Below are 24738 nucleotides of genomic sequence, written 5' to 3' on the forward strand. Positions count from 1 at the left end.
TTAGAAAAGCGTTATAAGCAGGATCCACTGTAATTAAAAGTTGGAGGCTCATATTTCTATATATATATATATATATATATATTTGAATAAATCAATCTATTAATTCCCTTTTGATTGATTTTTCATTTCTTTATAAAAATCTTGACTCTTTCAATAATATCTTCTGATTTAAATTTAAAAAAGCAAATGAGATTTTCTCTCTCTCTCAGTACACACTCTCTCAGACACTTATCTTCCTATTCTGTCTATTCATACGAGCAAGGATTTCATTCAATTCTTGCGAAGCGATTTCCTTGTAGAATGATTTTATTTTCCCTCCCTGTTGGTCCACCACTCTGATATGTCGCCATTTAACTGCCACATATTTTCACACCTGAATATGGGAGCTATGTCAGATTCGTGTTGGTGAAACTCAAGTGTGTTTGTGTGTGTGTGCCCAGCATTCAACATGTTTTGTGATCAGTAGGTGGTGCCATCCATCTATCTAGGGCTGCAACTAGATACTTTCTCAAATGGGGCAAGCACACATTTTGGCACCCTGTGTAATGTATAAGAAGCAGTTATAAAGGGTGAATTCAGTGCCCCCTCTGGTCCAGAGCCCTGGGAACTAGGCCCGCCTGCTTTCCCCTAGTTGCGGCGCTGAATCTATCCTCCAAATTGGTTTTTCATGGATTTGAAATTTAATGTATAAATATTTGTGTTGTAGGTCTGTGATTTTCATGGCGACCAGAGCATTTTTCAAAGGAATAGCCAACTCAAAATTAGAAACCCTTAGTAAATCATATTTTTAGCCGATTACCGCTATGCAATCAGGGGTTCCAAACCCGGATTTTCACCAAAGGCAAAATTGGGGGGGGGGGGGATTACGGAGGGCCCCTCTCGCCCCAAGAAAAGGAAAAATTAAAAATATTTTTGTAGAAAATTTAAAATATTGGACAAAATACAGTCTTTTATTATCTATGTTAATTTAAAAATTTTGAGCGTTAATCCACAATTTTTTTGGAAGAAATACTTCTGCCCCTCCTAAAGCTGATTCTGCATGCACACCAGTGATTTTTGCGATGCGAAACGGTGACATCACATAGCAGCTAGATGACAAAACTGTGAATATTCAAGGTAGAGGTTTTGCAGATTCGTTTTTTTTACCATGATAATACTGTGAAAAGAAGGGGAAAAAAGTTGGGGAGTTTTTTCTCTCTACTTTTTCATCTTGGAACTAGGAAAGAACGCGTCCCAGAGGATGTGTGAACCAAATTTGTATGCGTCCTTTTGTAAAATTTTGGGTATTTGACGCGTAATAGCGTGTCAATGGCATCTCTGCACATGCGCATACAATAAATTTTTTCAATTCGGTCTTTCATTAAAATAATAATAACCCTGAAAAATATTTGAGCTAGTTCCCATGACTCGTTAATATGATCTTGCTTGCAGTGAGATAAAGCCAACTGCTAGCTTTTATGTAGAAATGTCCTCTCCTCTAATTAATACAAGATTCCTCGCAAAGACTGGTTATATTTTTGGAGATGATTGCGAGGAAGAAAAAAATTCATCTCTTTCCCCCCCCCCCCCATGAGATTTTCTTTCAAGGAATCTTGTGTTAGCTTTTAGTTGTAATTTTGTGGCACTCAATAGATAAGGTGAATACTTATTACTATTATTGTGAGAAATATTTCATTTATCATGTCAAAATCTCTTAAAAAATTCTAAAATTTATGTTCACCTTAAGAGACATTGATTGCTTGTTAATTGAGCCAAAATTTGTTAGACATTTTTGCTCGTCTTGCAAACTGGGTTAGCTGAACTTCTCTAATTGTATTCTGAACTAGCTTACCTATTGCACGTTGCTGCAATCTCAGAAGAAAGGAAATTCAAAGAAATGTGAAGGAAAGGGAAAAAAAACTATGCCAGAAACCCCTTCGCGGGAGTGTACTCAACAACTTCCCAAAGTTTCATGGCAATTGGATTACCCGTCGTGCTGCTGCAATCTCAGAAGAAAGTAAATTCAAGGAAATGAAAGAAATGAAAAAAAAATTAAAAGAAAAAACTATGCCAGAAACCTTCATGGAAGTATACTCAACAACTTCCCAAAGTTTCATGGTGATCAGATGAATGGTGTGGTAATGCATAAAGGACAAAAAGACAGACACCTACATTCATTTATATATATATATATATATAGATAAGGAAATAACCCGCTGAAGGGAATAATATTTTCTAGTCCTATCACATTTACATATATTAGCAAAAAATGTACATTTTGATATTTTTTGGGGATGATACCGCTCACAAACAAATGCTTATTTTCAGGCTGAAATCTTCACAAACACAGCATAAGTAAGACTTGCAGAAGTGAATACTGAATTTTTCTATTAATTTCCTTGTCCACCTGTATGCACAACATGCATGCAAGTGTACTTGTAGTGGAACTTTACATGGAAAAAATACTGTACGAGAAAATTGCTGGAACAATAAAACATTCTTCAGTAAACGTTTGAGCTTTTACATCAAACACTAGCGCCCCCCCGCCCCACCAAATCCCCGGGATCTCTCTTTCTCTGGCTATGGCCTCGTGTGTGTTCACTTCTCAGTCAGTCTGCCACATTAGTTTGGAAGCACTACGAACCGGAAATGTCTGGTATTGTCATACAGTCATTTCGATAGCACTTGATTCCCCCATTCATCATTAACATACTTATATAACTTTTATAACTGAGAACCTGTATTGATAGAATTGTCATAATTTATAATGTGTGTGATGAAATGTTTGTGTTCATTTTTCATATTCAAATCAGTTTGCTTCTATGAAAAAAAATACTGTGTTCTAATGTACTTTTTTTCAGGTGACAGCTGCAATGCCTCACTGGCACTATGGAATTTTTTTGAATCATGTCTTGGAAACTCTGCCAGATTCCTATTATTTTTGTATGGAAAATTCCTTTCTCACACTTCACCAGCAACAAAAGCTATGGCTGTCAAAATTTTGTTGAAACCGCAGTGCAGAAATGCAGTGACTACCCCTTTGTTTGCATTATCTGCACATGGAGTTGTATATTTGTAGCCATGGGTGAGCGTTTAGACAATGTGGATGTGCTCCAGCACATCAGCAGCGAACATGATCCACCAAAGGACAAGAAAGTTGTTAACAATAAACTAATAAAGGCGAAAAACAGCCGCTTGTTGCCTGAAGAAAAAAGTCTATTCATATCGTGTCAATCACAAAATAATAGCACAAAACCAACATTTGGAACAGAGCAGAGCAATGTGAGGACAGGAAACAGTGCAACGAAGTTGCGGAGACGAGACTCTTTCTCCTCATGTTCCAGCGATTCTGCCGTTTATTGCAGTTCTCACAGTGTTCAAGGTGATAATGTTGCTCAAAACACACTAAAAAAACCTACCACCAGACAGAATAATGTAAGTGGCAAGAAAAGACTGAGGAATTCGTCTGGATCTTCTGATGCTAGTAGTGCTTCTGATGCTAGCAATAAACAAATGCCTTCCTCAAATCTTAGCCTCATAAATTTTCACCTCCGTGGAAACTGCTCTAAGGATAGTTTTCCTGAATTATGTGAAAAAATGGCTGTATCTAGTGAGATTAAATCACAGTCTTCTGTGTCTTGTACAAAAACAACTATAACAAAATCTGAAACTTTTGTAGAGAAAAAAACATGTAGCTCATTCAAAGAGACTAAAGATGAAATAAATTCGCAGCAACATAACTTACGTCGGCAAATACGTAAGAAAACGTGCAGTTGTGACTGTGGCTCATCTTCTTTAACATACATCCTGAGAAGAGTTGAGGTGCAGAAGACTAGAAATTGTCATACCTTGTCCCAAATGGTCCCATGCAGTGATAGTTCCACAGGTCAAAGACAACCAAGCGAGAAAAAAGTACCCCCGAATTCTTCTCAGTGTGTCAAAGTTTCATCATGCTTGAAGCCATTTACACCAGTTCCTCGGTCGCCCATCTTCAATAGTGAATCACAGTGCAGGACGAGGTCAGCTGAGGCAAAAACTGAACCTTGTTCACTTAAAACTGATTTTAGAAATGAAGAGTTGTCATCTAACGAAACCACTGAGATCAAAGAAGATCATGAAGATTTCAGAAATATTTCTGATCTTAATGAACAGGCCTCTAGATCGAACAGAAAAAGGCGTAATGAAATGGATAAATTATACGATGCACTGCACGAAATCAAGTGGGCCAAGCATATGTCTCCTGACAACATCCTTAGCCAAATTGATGTCAGGCGTGCAGCATCAGCATCATCGTATTCCAATGCAGGTAAAGCCTTCAACTCTTCAAAGCCTGAACCATTATCAAATGTAAAATCTACATCTGAGAAAGACATGGTGTCCAGGAAGCTGCCGCATCCCAATAGGATGGCGACTAGAAATAACACTCATGCTTTTCGTTCTTCAAAGACCCGACTTTTTAAACGGGGTAGTATTTCATCCATTCAGAGCAATACCGCATTGTCCACACGTAGTACACGCAGAACCAGTCTGGTTGAGCCATCATCACCCGAAGTTACCAGAGTAAAAAAAGTTCTGTCCAAATCAACTAGTCTGAATCAGAATCCTGATAACACAAACGTATCAAATAGGCATCTTGCAAACACAGATTCTGAAGTCTCAGTTTGTAATGGAAGTGTGGAGGAACCCATTTCCACTGAGCAAGAACTGCGCTCTGATTCAGAAATAGCTAATGATGAAACTAAAACTAATCTTTGTGATACCAGTGAAAAAATAGATATATCGTGCTCAAATGTTAATAGTTCACATTTAGAATGTAATGAAGGTGATACCATTGGTGAAACGAACAGTTCAGACCAATCAAAAGAAACTTCCAGTACAACTGAACATCTCAATAGTTTTTCTTCAGACATAGTAAAGTTAGACATTGACGTACCTGAAACTGTTCATGAAGTTTCGACAATCGAGCTGCATGGATGTGAGGAATTCGCTTCATATGTTTCAAATATGAAAGGTGAAGAGACAATCCTTATAATTCAAAATCCAGATTTGCTAAGTATTGAAGAACTGCAAAACATCAAACAGTTGGTTCAGTTTGCTGACACTCAGCAAGACGTTGGTTTTGGCATGCTCAGCCATTGTGCTCGAGAAGAAGAAGTTACTACTGCTGAAGAATCTATTGAAGATGTGTCTGCTGATCATGCTTCTTTGCCTGTTCTAACAGTGGTAAGTCCTACATCAGATTGTTTTCCAGATGATACACCGCCAGTTCTGGTGCCCTGTATCGACCCTGCTCATGTTGGTTATGGTTACAGCGATGAGAGGTCATCACAGGTCCGAATTAGCGATGTAGAAATTACCTCTAATAATCAAGAAACAGAATGTTTGCGTATGGATGTGAAAAGTCTTTCGTCAACTACACAAAATGTATGCATAAGTGATGATTCCAGGAATATAGAAAATAACAGCTTAACAGAAAAAACTTCTTTGCTCTCTCAATGTCCCTATCCATTGAGTATTAGGAGTCTTAGTGATTATAAGGCGATATTTGAATCAGAACAACATTCTATGAAAAAAAGAATATTCAAAAAGTACTTTAACCTTGCTCGAAAAAGATTAAAGCAGTCTCGAAAGCTATCACAGACTGCTTTACATCTGCAAACTGGTAGGAAGCTTGAAAGACGTAATTGTCAAGAAGATTCAAATCAAAGTAATTCTTATGAAAAGTTTGATCCTTTCAAAATACTGCGCCAAATGGAAAGCAATTTAGAAGATGGAGTTGGTGGAGTGAACAGTATATTAAGGAAGAAAAACTGGCGATTCAATCTAAACTGCTTCAGGCAAGAGAATAGCCCATTTCAAGATCCTTTAAACAAATATTACAGGGCATTTTCTTCAAACAGACTTGATGCATGTAGTTCTGTTGACAAAAACTTAATATCTCGTGCACGTGCATGTTATTCCAGCTGTGAAGAGCTGGTAAATAATCAACAACATGGTACTATGATGTCTTCATATGAAAGCAGCCTAAGTACTGAAGTCATGAGTACAAAGCCAAGTAAGTTCCCCAGTCATGATTTCTGTCAAATTTTTTATATTTTTTCACTTATAAAATCACTTAATAAAATTCTAAGGCTGTGTTCATAATGGAGCGAATAGGTACAAGCTCCCAGAATTGCGACGAGGAAGAAAAAAAATGCATAGGGGAGAGGATGAGATGTTCATACATAGTAAAAGAGGAGGGGAATAGAGAAAATGACTGGGAGGGTTCTGAAATGTAAGGGTATGATGGTGATGATCCCTCTGCAGAAAAAGGAAAGAAAAAAAGAAGTGAACCAACACACACACAAATCTCAGCAAAAAGCAAAAATCAGCAAATCAAGGTGAAAACAAACATGTTATGTTCAACTCTCACGTCTTGTTGAGTGGCCTCTTTTTCTCCTTTGTCTCGCTTCTTGAGTATGTGCGGTATAGAAAAAAAACAATATAATTTTTTTGTTGCTAGTCTTTATTATGCACTCTCATACTTCATGGTCGCCTCACTATGTGCACAGCCTTACAGAATGCTCCTGCAATTCACATTCATGAAATATTTAATTAGTTGTATTCATCATTTTAAGCAAGTATAATAGTCATGGTGGCTCTCTAGAACAGTGTGCCCACATCGGATGCTGATCCGGGAAAGACGCGCAATCTGAGATAAGGAAAGAAATTAATTGAAAGAACAATTTAGAAAAGAAATTTTTTTTCTGTAAAATACAAACTATGAATTTATTCGATGGAATAATTTGAACTCCCATTCACTGACAGGTAGCTTCATCGGGATGGGATTCAGTCAAATAAGTGAGGGGTATAAGAGGTTTACCGTAGGCTTATAGGTTGGGTTTCTCACTCCCAGACCACGTAGACAAAAATGGGGGTTAGTTAATGATAATAATAAGAGTATTAACAGGGAATTATCCACCTCTTACTTGGATGGCTTCTCGATTGACACTAAATCACGTGGGAAATTAAAATGTGCTCCAATAAATACCAGGAGTTTGGGTAATAAGAGAGATTTTTTTTAGAAATTATGGTAGCTGTGAAGGGTCTGGACCAGTGTTTCTCAAAGTGTGCAATATTGCCCCCAGTGGGCAATGGAATGGTTTGGGGGGGGGGCGATATAAGCTACAGATTTAACATGGGAACCTATGGGTCATGGACGGACATATGGGGGGGGGGGCAGCATCAAAGGTGGAGTTGACTGTTCTAATGTACACGTATATATATGAATTGACATAATCATCACCGTGCCCCCCCCCCCAGACTTTCAAGCCTATATCTATCTGCATAGGATATGGGTTCACTTGAGTTGGGTTGATGAGAGAAAAATTTTCTGAATGAAGGAGGAGAGATAGGTGGGGAAACACTATGACCTAGACCTTATAGCCATTGCAGAATCTTAGGGAAACGATTGGGATGAATTTTTCTTACACATCTCAGGATACAATACTTTTTTAAGAAATAGATCTGATAGAGAATGGGGTGGAGTCTCTATATACGTGAAATCATGTTAGAAGGTGAGAGAGAGTGTAACATGCAAAAAAGTGTTATTGAAACTATATGGGTTGAGCTTGAAAACAAAAGGCATCATAAACTTATTGTAGGGGTTTATTATAATCCACCTAAAATAGGAATCCAAACTACATCGTCAATCTTCATGATGAAATTTTGTACATGTGTAAGCATAAGAGGGTTGTTATATTAGGGGATTTCAATTAACTGGGTATCAATTGGGAGAACGTTTTAGCTAGAGATCAATATGAAAGAGACTTTCTCAAGTTGGTGCTCGATAATTTTTATATTAGCATGTATCAGATGCCACTATGGGTACTGCTATTTTGCATTTAGTTCTCATCAGTTCCAAGGATCTTGTTGAACATGTTTTGGTGCGAGACGAGTTTTCTTCCATTGATCATTGTGTTGTTAGTTTTCTCTGTAACTTTTCTTCGGATAAGGTTGATAACAAAAGAATAGTTCCTTGTTTTCAGAGAACCAACTTTGATTTTTGAGAGAAATATTAGCGCAACCTTTCAAAAACCGGCTGAAATCAGTTGTGGTAGTAAGTCAGTAGGAAGAATTTAGTACGAAACTATCCTCTGTTTTGCACGACATCATACCCTTTGTTCATAGAAAGCATGCACCCCCCCCCCCCATGGGTCATGGATAGCATGCATAATATTTATCTTGAAAAGAAAAGAGCATTCAGAGAGATAAAGATTAAAAGAAGAAGTGGCAAATTCTCTTAGCAAAATATGAAAAATTTGACCACATGCAAGGCTTCCACCTCTTCAATAATAGTAACAGAAATATGAAAAAGAAGGCGGAACTCTTTATCCATCAAAATTGTGGTACAGATGATTGATAATTAAATGACATCCATAATATGATATGTATTTCCAATTTTTCCCCATTTTGCAGTTTTTCTACTTTTACCACTTTTTGCTGGCGAAAACCCAACCCTGGTTGTGTTCCTACAGTACAAATCATAGTCGACTTGAACAGGGTTTAACCATCTTATGCTCTTAATATCTTTTACAGTTGCAAAGATTTTCCCACATTGAATTTAGTATCGTGACACACATTAGAATAATAAATGTTGAGTTACTTTACTGCAGTAAGTCATCAACATGCAGAGTTATCAATGTTCTACCGTATATGTTTTTAAAAATATGTGCAAAACCAATATTCAAAGTAGTCTTATAGTCCAATTGTAGAGCTTGACAATTTATGTCTTTGTTGTGATTTTGGCATGAATAACAAAATTTCAACTTGAATCAAATTTTTTTTTTTCAAAAATGTGGTCTCAAAATCCAAAATTGAGTTATCTAGTTGTAGCATGACCCATGTTATTAGAGACATTGTATAAACTAAATTTTTATGTCACATACATATGGTGTATAAAAATTTATCATGGACGGTGGTTAATTATTTTGAAACTATTCATAATGAAAAATAAATTATACTGTGTTGAAAGATGAGATGTATAGTCAATTATTTTCTTTTTTTATCCAGTTCCTGGACCAATTGATGCTATTTTGCCTTCGCCAAGTGATTTTAGCGTTGGTCTGAAAATGTCTTGCAAGTTCAGTATGCATTATAAAGGAATCACTGTGAACAAGAATGATAGCTATACCCAGGTGACATTGAAAGAGACAAGAGGGAAGAGCGTTTATCTATCTATAGATGTGAGTGTGTGTATTACATCTATCTTTGGTCTTATGTGTACCAAATATTTTCAGAATTCATTTGATATATTTACTTAATTCATTGCAAGTTTTTCATCATAGGGGCCATTCAAGAATAACATCAGCCTCGATGGGGGGGAGGTGGTTTCTGATTTGATGGGGGGGGGGTTTGGATGATGCTTATGTCATCAACCACCTTTTATGAACATATGAAATATTCTTGATGGCATCTTACTCGGTGCGCCAAATACGAGAAAAATCTTTCGCTACTTTGTGGGCACCTGAACTAACATTCTCCTTAATGACAAATCCTTTACAGAGCCATTTCAGTGATCTCTAAATGTTTCACGGATCCTTCGAGTGCTCTGGAAATGTTTCCTGGCTGCCTAAGTGCCCTGGAACTGTGCAACGCATCATTCAAGTGATCTATAATTATGCCGGGGATCACTTAAGTAATCTGGGAATGTTCCGCAGATAACTTGAGCGACATACAACTGCACCAGGGAGGCCGCTTAAGTGCTCTAAAATTGTGCCACATTTCAGTCAAGGGATCTCTAAATGTCCCATGGGCCTACTTCAGTGATCTGAAAATGTGCCACGGGCCACTTAAATGCTCTGGAATCGTGCCACGGGTCATTTAAGCAATCTATAAATGTGCCGCTTAGTTCATTTTTACAAAATTGGGTTTGAGGGGGCAAGCCACATCACATAACCTTCAGGGTCACATTTGGTCCACAGGTCAAGAGTTTACCATATATGGCTTAAAGGGTGGGTCGCAATGAATTTCTTAAAGAGAAATTTTGAGTTCTTACCATTCAAATAGCATTGAAATTAACAGAAATTAATAATAATAAGGGGCCATTCAAGTATTACATAAGCAGATTTCTAGCCATTTTTGACCCCCCCTGTCTTTTGAGTTCTTACCTTTCAAATAGCATTGAAATTAACAGAAATCTGCTATAATTACATATAAAGGTATTTTCTTTCGAAATTTTAATTTAAAAAAAAAAAAAAAATTTCTCGTCTGGGAGGGAGGCACAAGAACCCCTCTATGTCCCCCTCCCACGTACCTTTCTGATCCCACCAATATGTGTTAGGATTCGGAGGGGCAGAACTGATGACAAGATTTTGCTGACAAAGGGGGAGACGGTCAAAAATGGGTAAAAATTTGCTTACATAATACTTGAACGGCCCCATATGTTTTTTTAAAATTGTTTTCAAGTCTTAAGTGCATGCTCGTGAAATAGCATCAGCACATGTGCCATTCCTGACAGGCATGCTCACGTTATTTACTTTAAAAATCAGACTTCAAACTTCGAAACACTTTGGATGATTTTTTTTTCAGCGCACAACAGATCAAATCAAAAGATTTTCTGGATTTTATACCAAAGTGAAGACAACAAACTTTTCTCTGCCATGTTCACCTTGGCATAAAATCCAGAAAATCTCATGATTTGATGTATCGTGGGCCAAGAAAAAATATCCGTCTTTGCTTCTGCCACCTGGAGACCAATCACTGAAGTTGAAAGAAGCTGCAATCCTCAAAGCAGAATGTTTTGCATTGTTCTGCAAAGAGTGCTCAGCTGACTTGAAATATTCTGTGATAAACATTCCCACGTAGTGTTTTCTACTCATTCCTTAAAATTCTTTCCAAGATTGTTCTGTGGCAGCATGAATTATTTTGCTACATAAGTCACAGTTTTTGTCATATTCTGCTTTAGGGGCCGCAATGTTTCTACTCAACAAGTCATGCTACTGTGTATTTTAAGAAAAAAATATTTGTCTCTCTTTGGTATAATGGTTAGTGTCCAGTTTGCAGGAGGCCCTGGGTTCAATTCCTGGCAAAGACAACAAACTTTTCTTTTCCAAGTTCACCATGGCATAAATTCCAGAAAATCTCTTGATGTGTTAAAAACACTTTATTTAAAAAAAACCATGACTTTTCAAAATTCTAACCGCCCAATTGGGATAAAAAAAGAATGAGAGAGCATTTTTCAACCAAATTTTTGGTTTTTTTTTGTGTGTATTTGTATTAATTTCCCTGGAAAAAGTGTCCAAAATGCACAATATAGCCTAATACTCAACAGGCCATTGGCATAACTTGATGGCTGTACAAAAAGGCAGTTCCCCCTCCCCTACAGTTATGATAATTCCCTTGGAAGAAGTTTAATATTCTCTAACCCCACTCCCCGTTTCTATAGTTACCTAAAGATTGTGTCCTGTTGTCTCTAATTGATTATCATCCATTGTTTTGGATGTACAGTTGAACCCCGATGTAACGTCCCCATCCGTCCCAAAAAATTTTGGCACTGCAATGAGTTTGGTGTTATATCGGATCATAGTCGGAATAGCGTTTCAGAGAGGCTCTATAACTAAATTCACACGTTTATTACGAACTACTGTATCTCAGTGTCTTATTTATGTTACTCCATGAATAAAATAATCTATTTTATATGCACATTCAATTTTAAGTTGAGAAAATTTTTACATACTGTACAATCACTTGAATACTTCTCAATACAAAGCTTAACAGAAACATACACTTACCTCTTAAATTACATATTTTCATTCTGCATAAATTTAGAGACACATTTTATAACTACAGAAAGGGCAAATTAGCGAAGGGGAAAACAGGCGGCATTGTTTTTAGTCTGGATTGGTTCTTCTCAAGAAGTATCTTGCTATAAGTAGTTTTCTTTATAATCACAAACTTCCGGTTTTTCAGACACCTATTGAAAGAAAAACTTTTTTTGACATGATTGAATTGAGTAAATTCAGGGAGATGATTTCTTAATGACTATTCTCACTGCTCAAAATATGACTAGTGTGAGGTAAAAAAATGCACTGTTGAAAAACTTGTCCTGGTAACCTTGAAAAAATTGGTGCAGTATGCTCATGATTAGAGCCCGGATTATATGCACTAAAAAAGTGGCAAAATATGCTTTAAAAATATGCAAATATGCACTGAAAAATGCAAAAATATGCACTGAAAAATGCAAAAATATGCACTTAAAACTACAAAAATATGCACTTAAAATACAAAATGTGCACTTAAAATACAAAAATAAGCACTTAAAATACAAAAATAAGCACTTAAAATACAAAAATAAGCACTTAAAATGCTAAAATGTGCACTTAAAATGCCAAAATATACACTGAAAATCCCAAAATATGCATTAAATACTCCAGAATATGCACTAGAAATCTTGAAAAAGTCAAAAATTCTGAAGTATGTACAAAAAATGAGAAAATATGCATTAAAAAAATTACCATGCAAAAAAAAGCAGATGTGTTTTTAAAATGCATCTTTTCTACTTTTAGTTCGTTGTAGTTGCTCAATAACGAAAATACCAGTAACAAAAAATTTCGACACTATTTCTAAATTTCTAAAAAAATTTAACACGACAATAAAACGGCTAATATTCGCAAAATACTTTATGTATTAATTCACTAAATTTCACCTGCGGGAAAAAAATCGATATTATAAAAATATTTATTTGAACAATATATTATTTATATGAACAATATTTATTTGAAAAATTATAAAAAAAAATTGAGTGAGTTAAATAAACCTTCAAAATATGCACTTATACTGAAAATTCTTTGATTTTATGCATTTATATGCATTTGCATATAATCCGGGCTCTACTCATGATACACTTATTTTAATTAACAAATCTATTTTTTTGTTACCAGAGTCTAGCCATATCTTACAATAATTTTGACGGATGTCCCCTCATTTGATGGTCTATACCAAGGGGTCTTCAATGTGTGGCCTGCTGGGCACATTTGGCCCTTAGAGTTGTTTGCTGTGGCCCACCGACCAATTTTAAAAAATCGTTTAAAACATTAAAAGATGATTGTTCTTTTCGCATCTGCGAAAGGATAGAATTCTGGTTTAAACAAAACAACAAACTTGATTTAACTCTCAATTGATCAGATGAAAAATTTAGCTGCTATGCTTCTCGAACTGCGGTAACAACAACACTTATTCGGACACACTTATCGCAGAGAGCCAAACATCCACACAAGAAAATTAAAAGAAAAAAAAAAGTGAACACAATGCCATCTGCTGGCATATTACTGAACTGTAAACAATGATTAATTCTAAAATAGTGTTTCTCAACTTATGGTCCACAACGATTGCATTGACGATCCGCAGGCAGACTTGATAATTTAATTCTAACTTAATGAAAAATTATTCAATTGTTGTAATTATGATATTAGTACCATTCTTACATGAATGAATGCCAGGGGCTCTGCCACTGGACTTATCCTGTTGCCAAGATCTCTTCCAGCCCAGCTTCGTGGCAGAGTCTAGAACAACGTGAGTGCACCTAACAGTCTGAGTGTGCAGCTAGTGTTGTGCCTGATGTTTTAGTACTGCCATCTATACTTCGAATTGTGAGTGAAGTGTAATGATTGCATATTCCTAACGTAGGCGTGTTGCTCTCTGTGGCGAGACTTTTTTAACGGGGAAAGGATAGAATTCTGGTTTAAACAAAACAACAAACTTGATTTAACTTTCAATTGATCAGATGAAAAATTTAGCTGCTATGCTTCTCGAACTGCGGTAACAACAACACTTATTCGGACACACTTATCGCAGAGAGCCAAACATCCACACAAGAAAATTAAAAGAAAAAAAAAAGTGAACACAATGCCATCTGCTGGCATATTACTGAACTGTAAACAATGATTAATTCTAAAATAGTGTTTCTCAACTTATGGTCCACAACGATTGCATTGACGATCCGCAGGCAGACTTGATAATTTAATTCTAACTTAATGAAAAATTATTCAATTGTTGTAATTATGATATTAGTACCATTCTTACATGAATGAATGCCAGGGGCTCTGCCACTGGACTTATCCTGTTGCCAAGATCTCTTCCAGCCCAGCTTCGTGGCAGAGTCTAGAACAACGTGAGTGCACCTAACAGTCTGAGTGTGCAGCTAGTGTTGTGCCTGATGTTTTAGTACTGCCATCTATACTTCGAATTGTGAGTGAAGTGTAATGATTGCATATTCCTAACGTAGGCGTGTTGCTCTCTGTGGCGAGACTTTTTTAACGGGGAGATTGGCTTGCATTCGTGCCTTGAAGTTGGGAACCACAGAAAATCAACTTCAGCTGACCACCACTGTAGCACTAGTGGGGCTCGAACCCGGATCCTTGCGATGCGAGCCCATCACTATGACTACTCGACCACCACTGCAGTGTACCATTCATACAAGGTGCAAATAAAAATTATAGGTAGCTACCTTCATACTTTGTGTTAGACATACGTCATTGAGGAAAATGAGAAACATTACTATCGTAAATACAGGAAATCACTTGTTGTAGACAAAAAATTCAATTATAATTTTTCCAATTATTGCTACAATTGTAGAAGGGTGTGAAAGAAAGGGCTGTTACAAATCGCTATAAACAAAATTTTATGAAAAAAACCAAATGAGACCTGGTGACTATTTTAATGAGAAAAATACAGGGAACTGTGATTTAAATACAGTGGAACTTTGGTTTACAAGCAATTTCCATAACGCGCAAAAATTTTGAACAAATTCCGATTTGGTTAACAAGTGATGATTTGCATTGCAAGCAAAAATTTTGCATTTTGTTAATTTATTTTCACGTTATCACAACTGAGCTGATTTTTTGCTTCCGCCCACACACATGTTTTGGAATAGCTGTAATATTCTTCCCCTAAAGAGTCTCCAGTAAGTGTGCCTCACTCGGAAAATTTACACACGTGCGAGTATGAACATTTACAATGCGAAACTAAATATAGCACAGCAGTGATGCGTATGTGCACTGGAGTTTTTTTTTGAATTCTGCTTGGATAAAACTGTGATTGTATTATTAAACATAATTTTGAGGGGGCTAGCTCATAAATAAGAGCCCACTACTTGTCGAAGAGATTTTGTGCTTCGGTAAGACTATCGACTGGAGGTTCATGAGGATGGCATTCGAGATCTAGCGGTGAAAAATGTCTAAAAGTTAACGATAGATGAAGTGATGGATGTCTTTTGCACCCAATAGCAAGAGTTTAGCACCGTATCTCATCTGAGAAAGAGAGGAGCTAGGAGGAGTCCCTCACATAAAATAAGATTAGAGAGATGCGTAGAATGTGGGAATCTGTCCAAAACTCTGTAGAAAAGATCCACCCAAATAAAGCTGTAGCAGTGTGTGAGCAATAAATCTGTCTAATGAACATTGCAATTTCCCATTTCCTAGAAATCCTAAAAAGGAGGCAAAAGCAAGTGTCATTGGATAAGGCTCTTTTCGAAAGTCATGCGAAAAAAAAAAAAGTTTGCAAACAACAAGGAGTCTGTAAATTGTCCTTAACGATAATCCTTCTCTCTCTTGTCGTTTAGAGAAAGTTAATAGTCAATAATGTCTGTAAACATTATTGTATTGTATGTTTATTTATGGTGTTATTTATATTATGTAAATTTTATTGTATTATATATTATTATTGTGTCTAATTATTGATTGAATGTAGTTTTTATTAGGCATTTTTATGTCAATGAATAATTGTGGAACAAATTATCCGAGCTTCTATCATGTTTGATTCAGATAACGAGCATGTGTTGGTAGAATGAATTAAGCTCGTTAACCGAAGTTCCACTGTATGGTTAAAAAGCAGGACATTGTCAAGCATCATCAAAATATTGCTGCAAGTTAGCAAAATCAGCAGTTGCTCTCAAAATTGCAGAAATAACAACGAACCTGACAAATATTTGAAATGGATATTTATATTTATAGCCATAATAATATTATAATATAATTCATAAGTTATAAAAATGTTGTTTTTCATGATTCTATTAAATATTGTAAATAAATATCATTAAAAAAATGGGGCAAGTACATGAAAAAAGTGGGAATGACAAAAATACTGGAATATTCTGTAATACTGGATGCAAGTGTTCCGTCAAATTGTTTCATACATTTTACTAGTCCTTGGATTCAAAAAATTTGAGAAATGCTGTTTTAGAATTAATGAAGGAAATTAATTTGAAATTAATTTCATTAATTTGATTTAATTTGAAATTAATTTCATTAATTTGATTTAATTTGAAATTAATTTCATTAATTTGATTTAATTTGAAATTAATTTCATTAATTTGATTTAATTTGAAATTAATTTCATTAATTTGATTTAATTTGAAATTAATTTCATTAATTTGATTTAATTTGAAATTAATTTCATTAATTTGATTTAATTTGAAATTAATTTCATTAATTTGATTTAATTTGAAATTAATTTCATTAATTTGATTTAATTTGAAATTAATTTCATTAATTTGATTTAATTTGAAATTAATGAAAGAAATAATTCTAGAATTAAAAAAACAAATAATTTCAGAGTTAGTGAAAAAAATTTAATTTATAAATTAATCAATGAGAGAAATATTTTTGTAATTTGGGATAAAAATTATTTCACAACTAATAAAAAGGGTAATTGCATAATTATTGAAAAAAAGATTTCTAAATATATTGAGAAGGAAATAATTTCAGAATCATTGAAATAAATAATTAAAGAATCATTTAAAGTGATTTCAGATTAAAATGAATCATAATAAATTTAACTAATTGGTAATTAATCTGAAACTTTTCCAGAGTTAGTAAAAAAAGATCAATAATGATCGAAATAGATAATTTATTAAAAATAATTTCAGAATGAATAAAAGTCTTCAATCAATTTTTCCTTATACAACTCGGAGCCCCATTGGCTCCTTCTATTATCAGACCTGCCAACTCTACGGATTAGAGTTGAAAGGTTTAAGGATTTTTCATCTTTCCTCCTGCTCTCCAGATTTGTTAAAATTTCTCCTGATTTACGCAGAAAATTAGATCTTACACGAGCTTTCGTGTTGTTGTGACGTCAATGACTGCCGTCGTCATTAAGGAAAACACCCATAGAGGACAGCTGTGGTCATTTCCATTGAGCAGCCGTAAAAAAGTCTTGGTGACCGCATTTAAGCAACTGGCAAAGACTTGACTTTGTTTACATAGCATTTATCGGCAATCACTTATGAGGGGCATGACCTTGTTTGCTGAAATTCCTGTATAATCGTACAAGATCCCTTGTAAATCTGGATTTTCTTCTTATATATAATAATATAAATTCCTCACTATGAGTTAGTAGCCCACTGGCTTCTTGGGAAATTTAAATCTTTCCCGCTGTGTCTGAAAATTTTAAAACCCCTGGTCTATGTAGAAGTATGTTATGGTCCATGCTGGCTATATTTTTCATAATTTTTTATGTTTTTTCATGTCCCTGTGATTTTACCTTTCTTCTAAAGAATAAATGTCTCTAATCTATGTTTATAGTTCTTACCCTGCATGCCAAGACTGTATTATATGCTTTTATATAACTTCTATCAAGTCAATGTCACATCATAGATAGGGGCTTCCAAAATTGCAATGCATATTAAAAATAAGGCCTACTTAAACCTTAAAGAGGGGATGATAATTTTTGGTGACTTCGAGCGAATTGTTCTTTACATAAGACCCAACATCCTGTTCAGTTTCTTAACTACAGATGAACAATGCTGTGAGAACCATAAATGCTTGTCGACAATGACCTCCAATTGAAGTGACTTTTTCAGCAAGTGGAATGTTTTGCCCAACCGGGGACTATGAAAAATTCTGAATTTTGTGCCCTAGGGATGAAACACCATGTATTTTTCTCCCTTGAATCTCGTGTCCCACCAAAAGAGACCAAAGAAACTATAGAGACTAGGTTTACCTTTCATTTGTCTTTTAATTGACATTTAATGACATCATCAACAAACATACTAAACTAAAGACTATTTTGACTCCCAAATTATCTATAAATAATTTAGAAGGCAATGGCCCTAACACACTTCTTTGATTTACTCCACTAATGATATCTGTCCAATAAGAAGACTCAATTATTACTCAATTTATTATTGCATCTGCGACTGTTCCTTCAACCAAGTTTCAAACCTTTGTATGAGTCCCTTCCAAGATATAACATTGGCCACACCCGGAAGTCCTCACTCTCATTCTGTATATTATAATCTGTTATTTAGATTTTATTAGTGTATTTTATGAGATTTTACTATTTTCCTGTTTCTTTTATACAGTGATACCTCAGCTAACAAGATTTTTTCCTTGTCATTTTTCCGCTTCTGCTAACAAATACGAATTCGGCTAACGAACATTTTTGGTGATATGGATTCACACGCCAACCTAAAACAACCTTATCATGAGCTGAATTTTAGCTCTAACCATCATCGGAATTAGTCACTCAAGCCCCATTGACTCATGTAAATCTGCATATATCTGACACAAAAATGAGCTGATCAAATCACAAATATATGGGGACATCTACAGACTTGATTGGGTTGTGTCACCAGCTTTAGTAGACAAAAGCTGGTGTTGACACAATATTAAAATAAAAACCGGGCTCCCACTCTTCCTACTTTCTCGGTTGTGTCCTACTTTATAGTTTCGTCCTACTGTTCTACCAAATCATATCAATAAAATTCATATAATTGGTTTTAGTTGAGCAGAGAATCATCAATATATTACCAAATATTACAAATGTAGCAGATTGCAATTAATGATTCTGTCAAAGCAGAAATTGTATCATTTTCAAGGTTATTTAGAGGATATATATGGACCATTTGCTTTATTATTTTTTTATTTGCTTATTTTGAGGGTTCAACAAGTAGAGTAGTCAATAAAAACTTCTGTCTGGATGGAAAAAATAATTTTGTATTTACTACTTCATGGTCTTGGACCATAACTAACATTCATCATTCAAAATTATAGTCCGCATTTGGTGTATAGGTGAACAACAGTGCATTACAAAGCACCGATTACTTCGAGAAGCTTATGGTGAACATGCTCCATCGCAAGATACGGGTGAATGATGGTTTTGGTTTTTCAAAAGTGACGACTTCGATGTTGCAGACAAGGAACATGGAAAACCGCCAAAAAAAAAGAAGATGTGGAATTGGAAGCATTGTTGGACGAAGATGATACTACACAGACACAAAAACAACTCGCAGAGCAATTGGGCGTTAGTCAACAAGCTGTTTCCAATCGCAATGCCCCATGACAATGTGAAATGCTCCTTGACAATGTTCAATGGTCAATGTTCCATCACATACAGCAAAAGCGGTTCGCGGCACGTTGGAAGCACTCAGCTGGAAGTTCTACCCTATGCGACTTACTCACCAGACTTGGCTCCTTTCGATTACCACTTGTTTGCATTTATGGGTCTCGCACTTTCTGAGCAACGCTTTGGTTCGTACGAAGATGTGAAAAAATAGCTCGATGAATGGTTCACAGCAAAAGGGGAAGATTTTTACTGCCGTGGTATTCACAAATTTCAGGAAAGATGGGGGAAATGTATAACAAGCAATAGAGCATACTTTGAATAAAGCACTTTTTATCATTCTTCTGAATTTAACGTGTTTTTTTAAAAAAAAAATCTGCATTTCATACTTGTACACCTGGCAATATTCCAATATAACGTTCATTTTTGGTGGGACGATGGGATTTGTTATAAAAAGAGTGTCAATGGTATTTTTCAGTTTTTATTTTAAAAAATATGACTTTTCCAATTGTAATAGAGTGAATCTTTTTTTTTCTTCATGTGCAGGTTCTGGTTGAACTGAAGGAAATATTTCTTAATGCTATTGAAGATACTGACTGTCAAGTGTTAATATTGAATGGAGTTGGAAGTTCCTTTTGCTGTGGTCTTGATCTGAAACCCCTCATTGGTCCCAAGAGAAAGACTGTTGCCAGAGAAATGGCAGTTGCTGTGAAGTGAGCATACAATCCTCAGATTTATCGTTTTCATTATTTCATTCTATGCCACTGGGGGAATGAACACACAGAACACAAATGCCAAAGTTTGAAATTTTTGTACCTCATTCAAAATCTTCCTGATTAAAATTTGACATCACGTTGCAATTCTCTTTTGAAAAAATTGGGGGAGGGTGTCATTGTGAAATACAGTATTTCATGAAGTAAATGACAATGTTCATGTTTTCTGAAATTTTCAGCTTTACAGCTTTGGACTCACTAACACAGCTCATGGATTAGTTTTTTTTTTGAAAAGGATCCATTTTAAAGATTTCAGCAATTAATTTTGAAAGATTATTACTTGTATAAATAAAATAAATGTTTCTAAAAATTAATAAATTTCAATATATAACTGGATTTTATTGAATTACACCTTGAAATTTGAGATTGGTGACATTTGCATTTTTCAACTTTTCTGAACTAAGATTCAGTGAAATATTTCGTGCTATTCCACAAACATTTTACTTATAGGTACCCTTGATTTACATAGGTTTTACTTCACATTATTTTGCTATAGCATGGTTTTGGAAAGTTAATTTTAGAAATCACAACCCACAAAATTAGGTCTGTTTGATTTTAACCCTACAGTGCATAATGTTGCCTATTGGCAATATCTACTTTTAATATGTTCCTTTTTTATTGTTTGTTTTTTATTATTTTATTAGTCATGTTTGAGACATCCATTATTACTATTTTTTCCATTTTTATTTACATACCATTCATAGATGGTAGTAAAAAACCTCAATTAAAAAAAAGAAATATAAATCTCCTGTAACCAGTCAAAAAAGAAAATCGTGCACTGCAGCGTTGAAATATTTTGTTTGTATTTTTTGTTTTTTTACGTTGAAGTTTGCAACAGGATTCTTTTTCCTGCTATAGTTTGAGTCACAAAGAAGGTAGTTATGTATTTGGAAAGTAATAATACTTCAATACATTTGTCTTATATGCAATTTTGCATCCTTTTTAAGACTGTAAAAGCAGTACAATTCGCAATAGATTTTTTAAAATATTTTTCCCGGCTTTCTATATACACTTCATTAACTATGGAAAAAACTATCAAAAATTATCAGCTTAAAGTAAAAAAAAAAGAAAGAAAAAAACATGTACTGTAGGTTTATTTCTAAAAATAAGCTTGCAAATTAAACTTTTGGTATAATTAAAATGACAAAATCTGTTGGATTTGTTGATGTAAACAAGACAAATATGGCAGAAACGCATGAATCCATCTCACTGATCTCCCTAATAAGCATCTTTAGGTAACGTGTCGAAAATGCCATCAGATTTTTAATATTAAAAAAAAAGCGATCTTAATGAATCTAGAATTGTCATTTTTGCAAGGGATATTCCAAATTCTCTAGCTTTGCTTCTAAAGTTTTTATAAGGAAAGGAAGAATGCTTCTTGTCAGCTGAATCTGGACTAGCTTCATTAAAAATGTTATCAGTCTATCATACCAGACTCTTCAGGAAAGAAAACATCCACACTCACACTAGAATCAATATAACGTTGCAAAGACAGAAGTAAAAAGTATTTATAAAATTTATTCAAATAGCCTAAATTGACCAGCATTGCAACCAGGGAAAGGTCTATTGTGCTGACCCCAAATGAAATTCCCCAGTAAGTATGTACAGTAATTAAGTTAATGAAATTCTGCACTGTATTCATTTGACATTTTTATTGAATTGTGGTACTTTGACTGATTCATTCAATACTTTTACGTGTGTGAGTGATTTAACCCTAGATTCATAAACATGCATGGGAGATACACTATTCATAAACATTCGTCTCTCAGATGAACATATTATATTGATTTTTGTGTTTTATAGAATACAAGGAGCAATAAAACACACTTTAAATCTGAAAAGTTGTTTATTAATCATTAATTTTCTGAAATGAAAATGAATACAATTATTATTCTGAGCAATCGACACATAATAAACCGCGGTGATCCATACACATGAATTTTTTTACATTGGGTACAACAGAACCTTGTCATTCAACGTTTTTTATAATCACAGAAGGCACAAATTTTAGATACACAGGGTTGTGTTTGATCAGCGGAAGAAGTTTCACCAAAAACGTCTGCAATTTTCCTTTTTAGGCATCGAGCCAAACTGCATTTCACGGCGCTGGCGTAACCATGCGCCAGACAGCTTCCCCGATATTTTTTTTACAAATAATCGATGAGACATGGGTTTTTTTGTTGTTATTAATTGTGTTATGCATATAAATAACATAGGAATGGATTATAGCCATGTTCAGCATGCCAAAAAAGTAACAAAGAGGCCATCTTTGGGTTTTTCTGCTGCAGGACATACTTCTACACATGTCATCAAATGTGTCCACTGCACCTTTCGTCGTATTATAAAATTAGATTATATCGGGCTTGCCAGAAGAAGCAAGTGTGTCTTGGCCATGCGTGGTAAAAATCAATAAAAATTATTTATTTTTCTTGGGTTTTCTTGGGTTTTTCATAGCAAAACATGGAGAAACCTATTGGTATTTTCTTGATCTCGAGCAACTCTGCCGAAATCTTCCTTTTATTTTTTCTGATTGTTTCCACAATAGTCAGTTTATAAGGTTCCTTCATTAAATCATTAGTTAAAGGAACAGAGGTGAACCAATTATCCATCGTTACATTTTGGTTGCTGCCCCATAGTGTTTCAGTCAAAGTTTTGACATAAAAGGTACCACACACACAAGAGATTCACCATTTGTGTTAGTTTTTCGTACATATGGCATAGCATCTATCATATAATTTGTTTTGGAATCGCATAACATCAAAACTTTTATTCCGTATTTTGTTGGTTTCGAAGGAATATACGAGTACATCGTAAACGGGCTACACCCTGAAACCTATCAGTTTCTTGTATATTGTCACATAGGAACCGCAATTGTAACTGACTCGACAAGTCTGAATAAAAGATTCCCACAAGTCCCTGATAGGTGCAAACTTATTCTGTGATCTTGTGATCTATGTTCGTCTCTTGTAGATTTGTCATCGAAGCAGAGGCAATTCAGTAAAAAATCAAATCTTTCTCGAGACATTACAGATACATACTGACTCCCGTTAAATGTTGCATCAAATAGTTCCAAAGATGTTAGATGATTGTCCTTTTTCATAGCTGATAAAAGCAATAATCCCAATAAAGACTGAATCTCTTCTTCACATGTAGGTGAAACTGTGGCAGTTTGATTTTTGTACTTAGAACTTTTTATTGATATTTCTTCATTCGTATAGGTTATGATTTTACTGACAATGTTGTTAGTAATGAAAAATGAGAAACAGTCAATGGGTTCTGTAACATCCTCTGTCGTACCTGTTGGTCCCTGAACGATGCTCACTATGTTTCTCGCCTGTGCGTGGGTATTCGTAGACTCAGCCATAGTAGAAGACCACTTGTGACATTTTTACCTCCCAAATTGCGGGTAGATGGAAAAATAATACGACATGTTGCAGGTTGAGCAGGATCCTCCAATCTCTCATCAGTCTCAGAATCTGAAGTCAAAATAACATTACTTTGGTGCAAACCTACTAGTGTTATTGATTGTTCATCATCAGAATCGGTCAGGTATTCCTCCTCCAGTTCAACATGATCTTCAATGTCACTGAGATCAAGGGTATTTGGTGTTCCATCTTCATCATCTGAATAATCATTATTCAAGAACGCCGCTATCTGCTGGTTTGACAGTGATGATGTACCCATTCTAAAAAATAATCAAAATATTTGTAAAATTATAGTAAAAAACATAGTTACACCGTATATAAAAAATAGTCTAACAAACAAATAATAATTCATATTTACCCTGAATAACACTCACCTTCACGAAGAAATTATGATTTCAAATAATCGCACCCGTTCTACAATTGCAACACTATTCATAAACATTTGTCTGTGGGATGACCTACTCACTGTTACTCCATTAGCATAAGTGCACTCTGACATGCGACAGGCGCAATACTAGTTATTGAACGATCTAGGAAGGTACTTAGAAGTTCATCTTTCTATCTCTTTCACTCTAAAAGTTACAAGTGTTTATGTATTTTGCGTGGTCTGTGAGACGAATGTTTATGAATCTAGGGTTAAACTATGCACAAACATGTAATTTACACATTCACATCTCTATTTTATGTAGCCTTAAAATACCCCAGGCAGAATATGTCAGAAACTGCAAGGTGCATCATAAAACAATCAGGGCTGCTGCAGAACAATCTCGGAAATAATTTTAAGAAAAGAATTTTTCTAGAAAACACTATAAAATAATTTTTTTTATTGCAGAACATTTTCAGTCAGCTGAGGGCTGGTTAGAGAACGATACAGAATATTCTGCTTTTGTCACTTAAAATCTGATAAAGTCAGTATTATCTAAGTTTTTTGGTTAATCCAAGGTAAGTCTGGGTCACATTAGCTTGGATGATGAATGTTAGTTCTTAGTGATGGCAGTGGCTGAAAGCAATGCATTCCGGATCTTTTTATGATAAAAAAAAAAAACTTTATTGTGACTCAGTGCATCAAAATCTCACTACTGACTTCCTTATATCAACACTTCTCTCTACTCAGCTTTTCAATGGTTACTGCCTCTCTTATTGTTCGAGTTAACATTCTCAAACAGTCGCTTGTTATTTGAGCACTCAGGATCTCTCTTTTCAGAAGCTACTCAATGAAATACTTACATGAGGGTTGTACTATA

At 35.0% G+C, this 24738-nt stretch overlaps 1 protein-coding gene across 2 annotated transcripts in view; it reads left to right on the forward strand.

Moving 5' to 3' along the window:
- Window positions 1–24738, forward strand: part of LOC149070607 (uncharacterized) — a 51675-nt gene that overhangs the window by 7700 nt on the left and 19237 nt on the right. Inside the window, exons 4-6 of one of the 2 annotated variants that reach the window (XM_089248932.1) lie at window positions 2841–6034; window positions 9031–9203; window positions 19843–20009. In XM_089248932.1, the coding sequence (XP_089105058.1) occupies window positions 2887–6034; window positions 9031–9203; window positions 19843–20009 (3488 nt within the window). In that variant the 5' untranslated portion in view covers window positions 2841–2886. The remainder of the gene's footprint in view (window positions 1–2840; window positions 6035–9030; window positions 9204–19842; window positions 20010–24738) is intronic. The other variant, XM_089248931.1, reaches the window with a different exon arrangement.

Source organism: Pholcus phalangioides, unplaced genomic scaffold (assembly GCF_987345545.1).
Source record: "Pholcus phalangioides strain wild (caught in Gottingen) unplaced genomic scaffold, Ppha-v1.0 ptg000021l_1, whole genome shotgun sequence".
NCBI lineage: Eukaryota > Metazoa > Arthropoda > Arachnida > Araneae > Pholcidae > Pholcus > Pholcus phalangioides.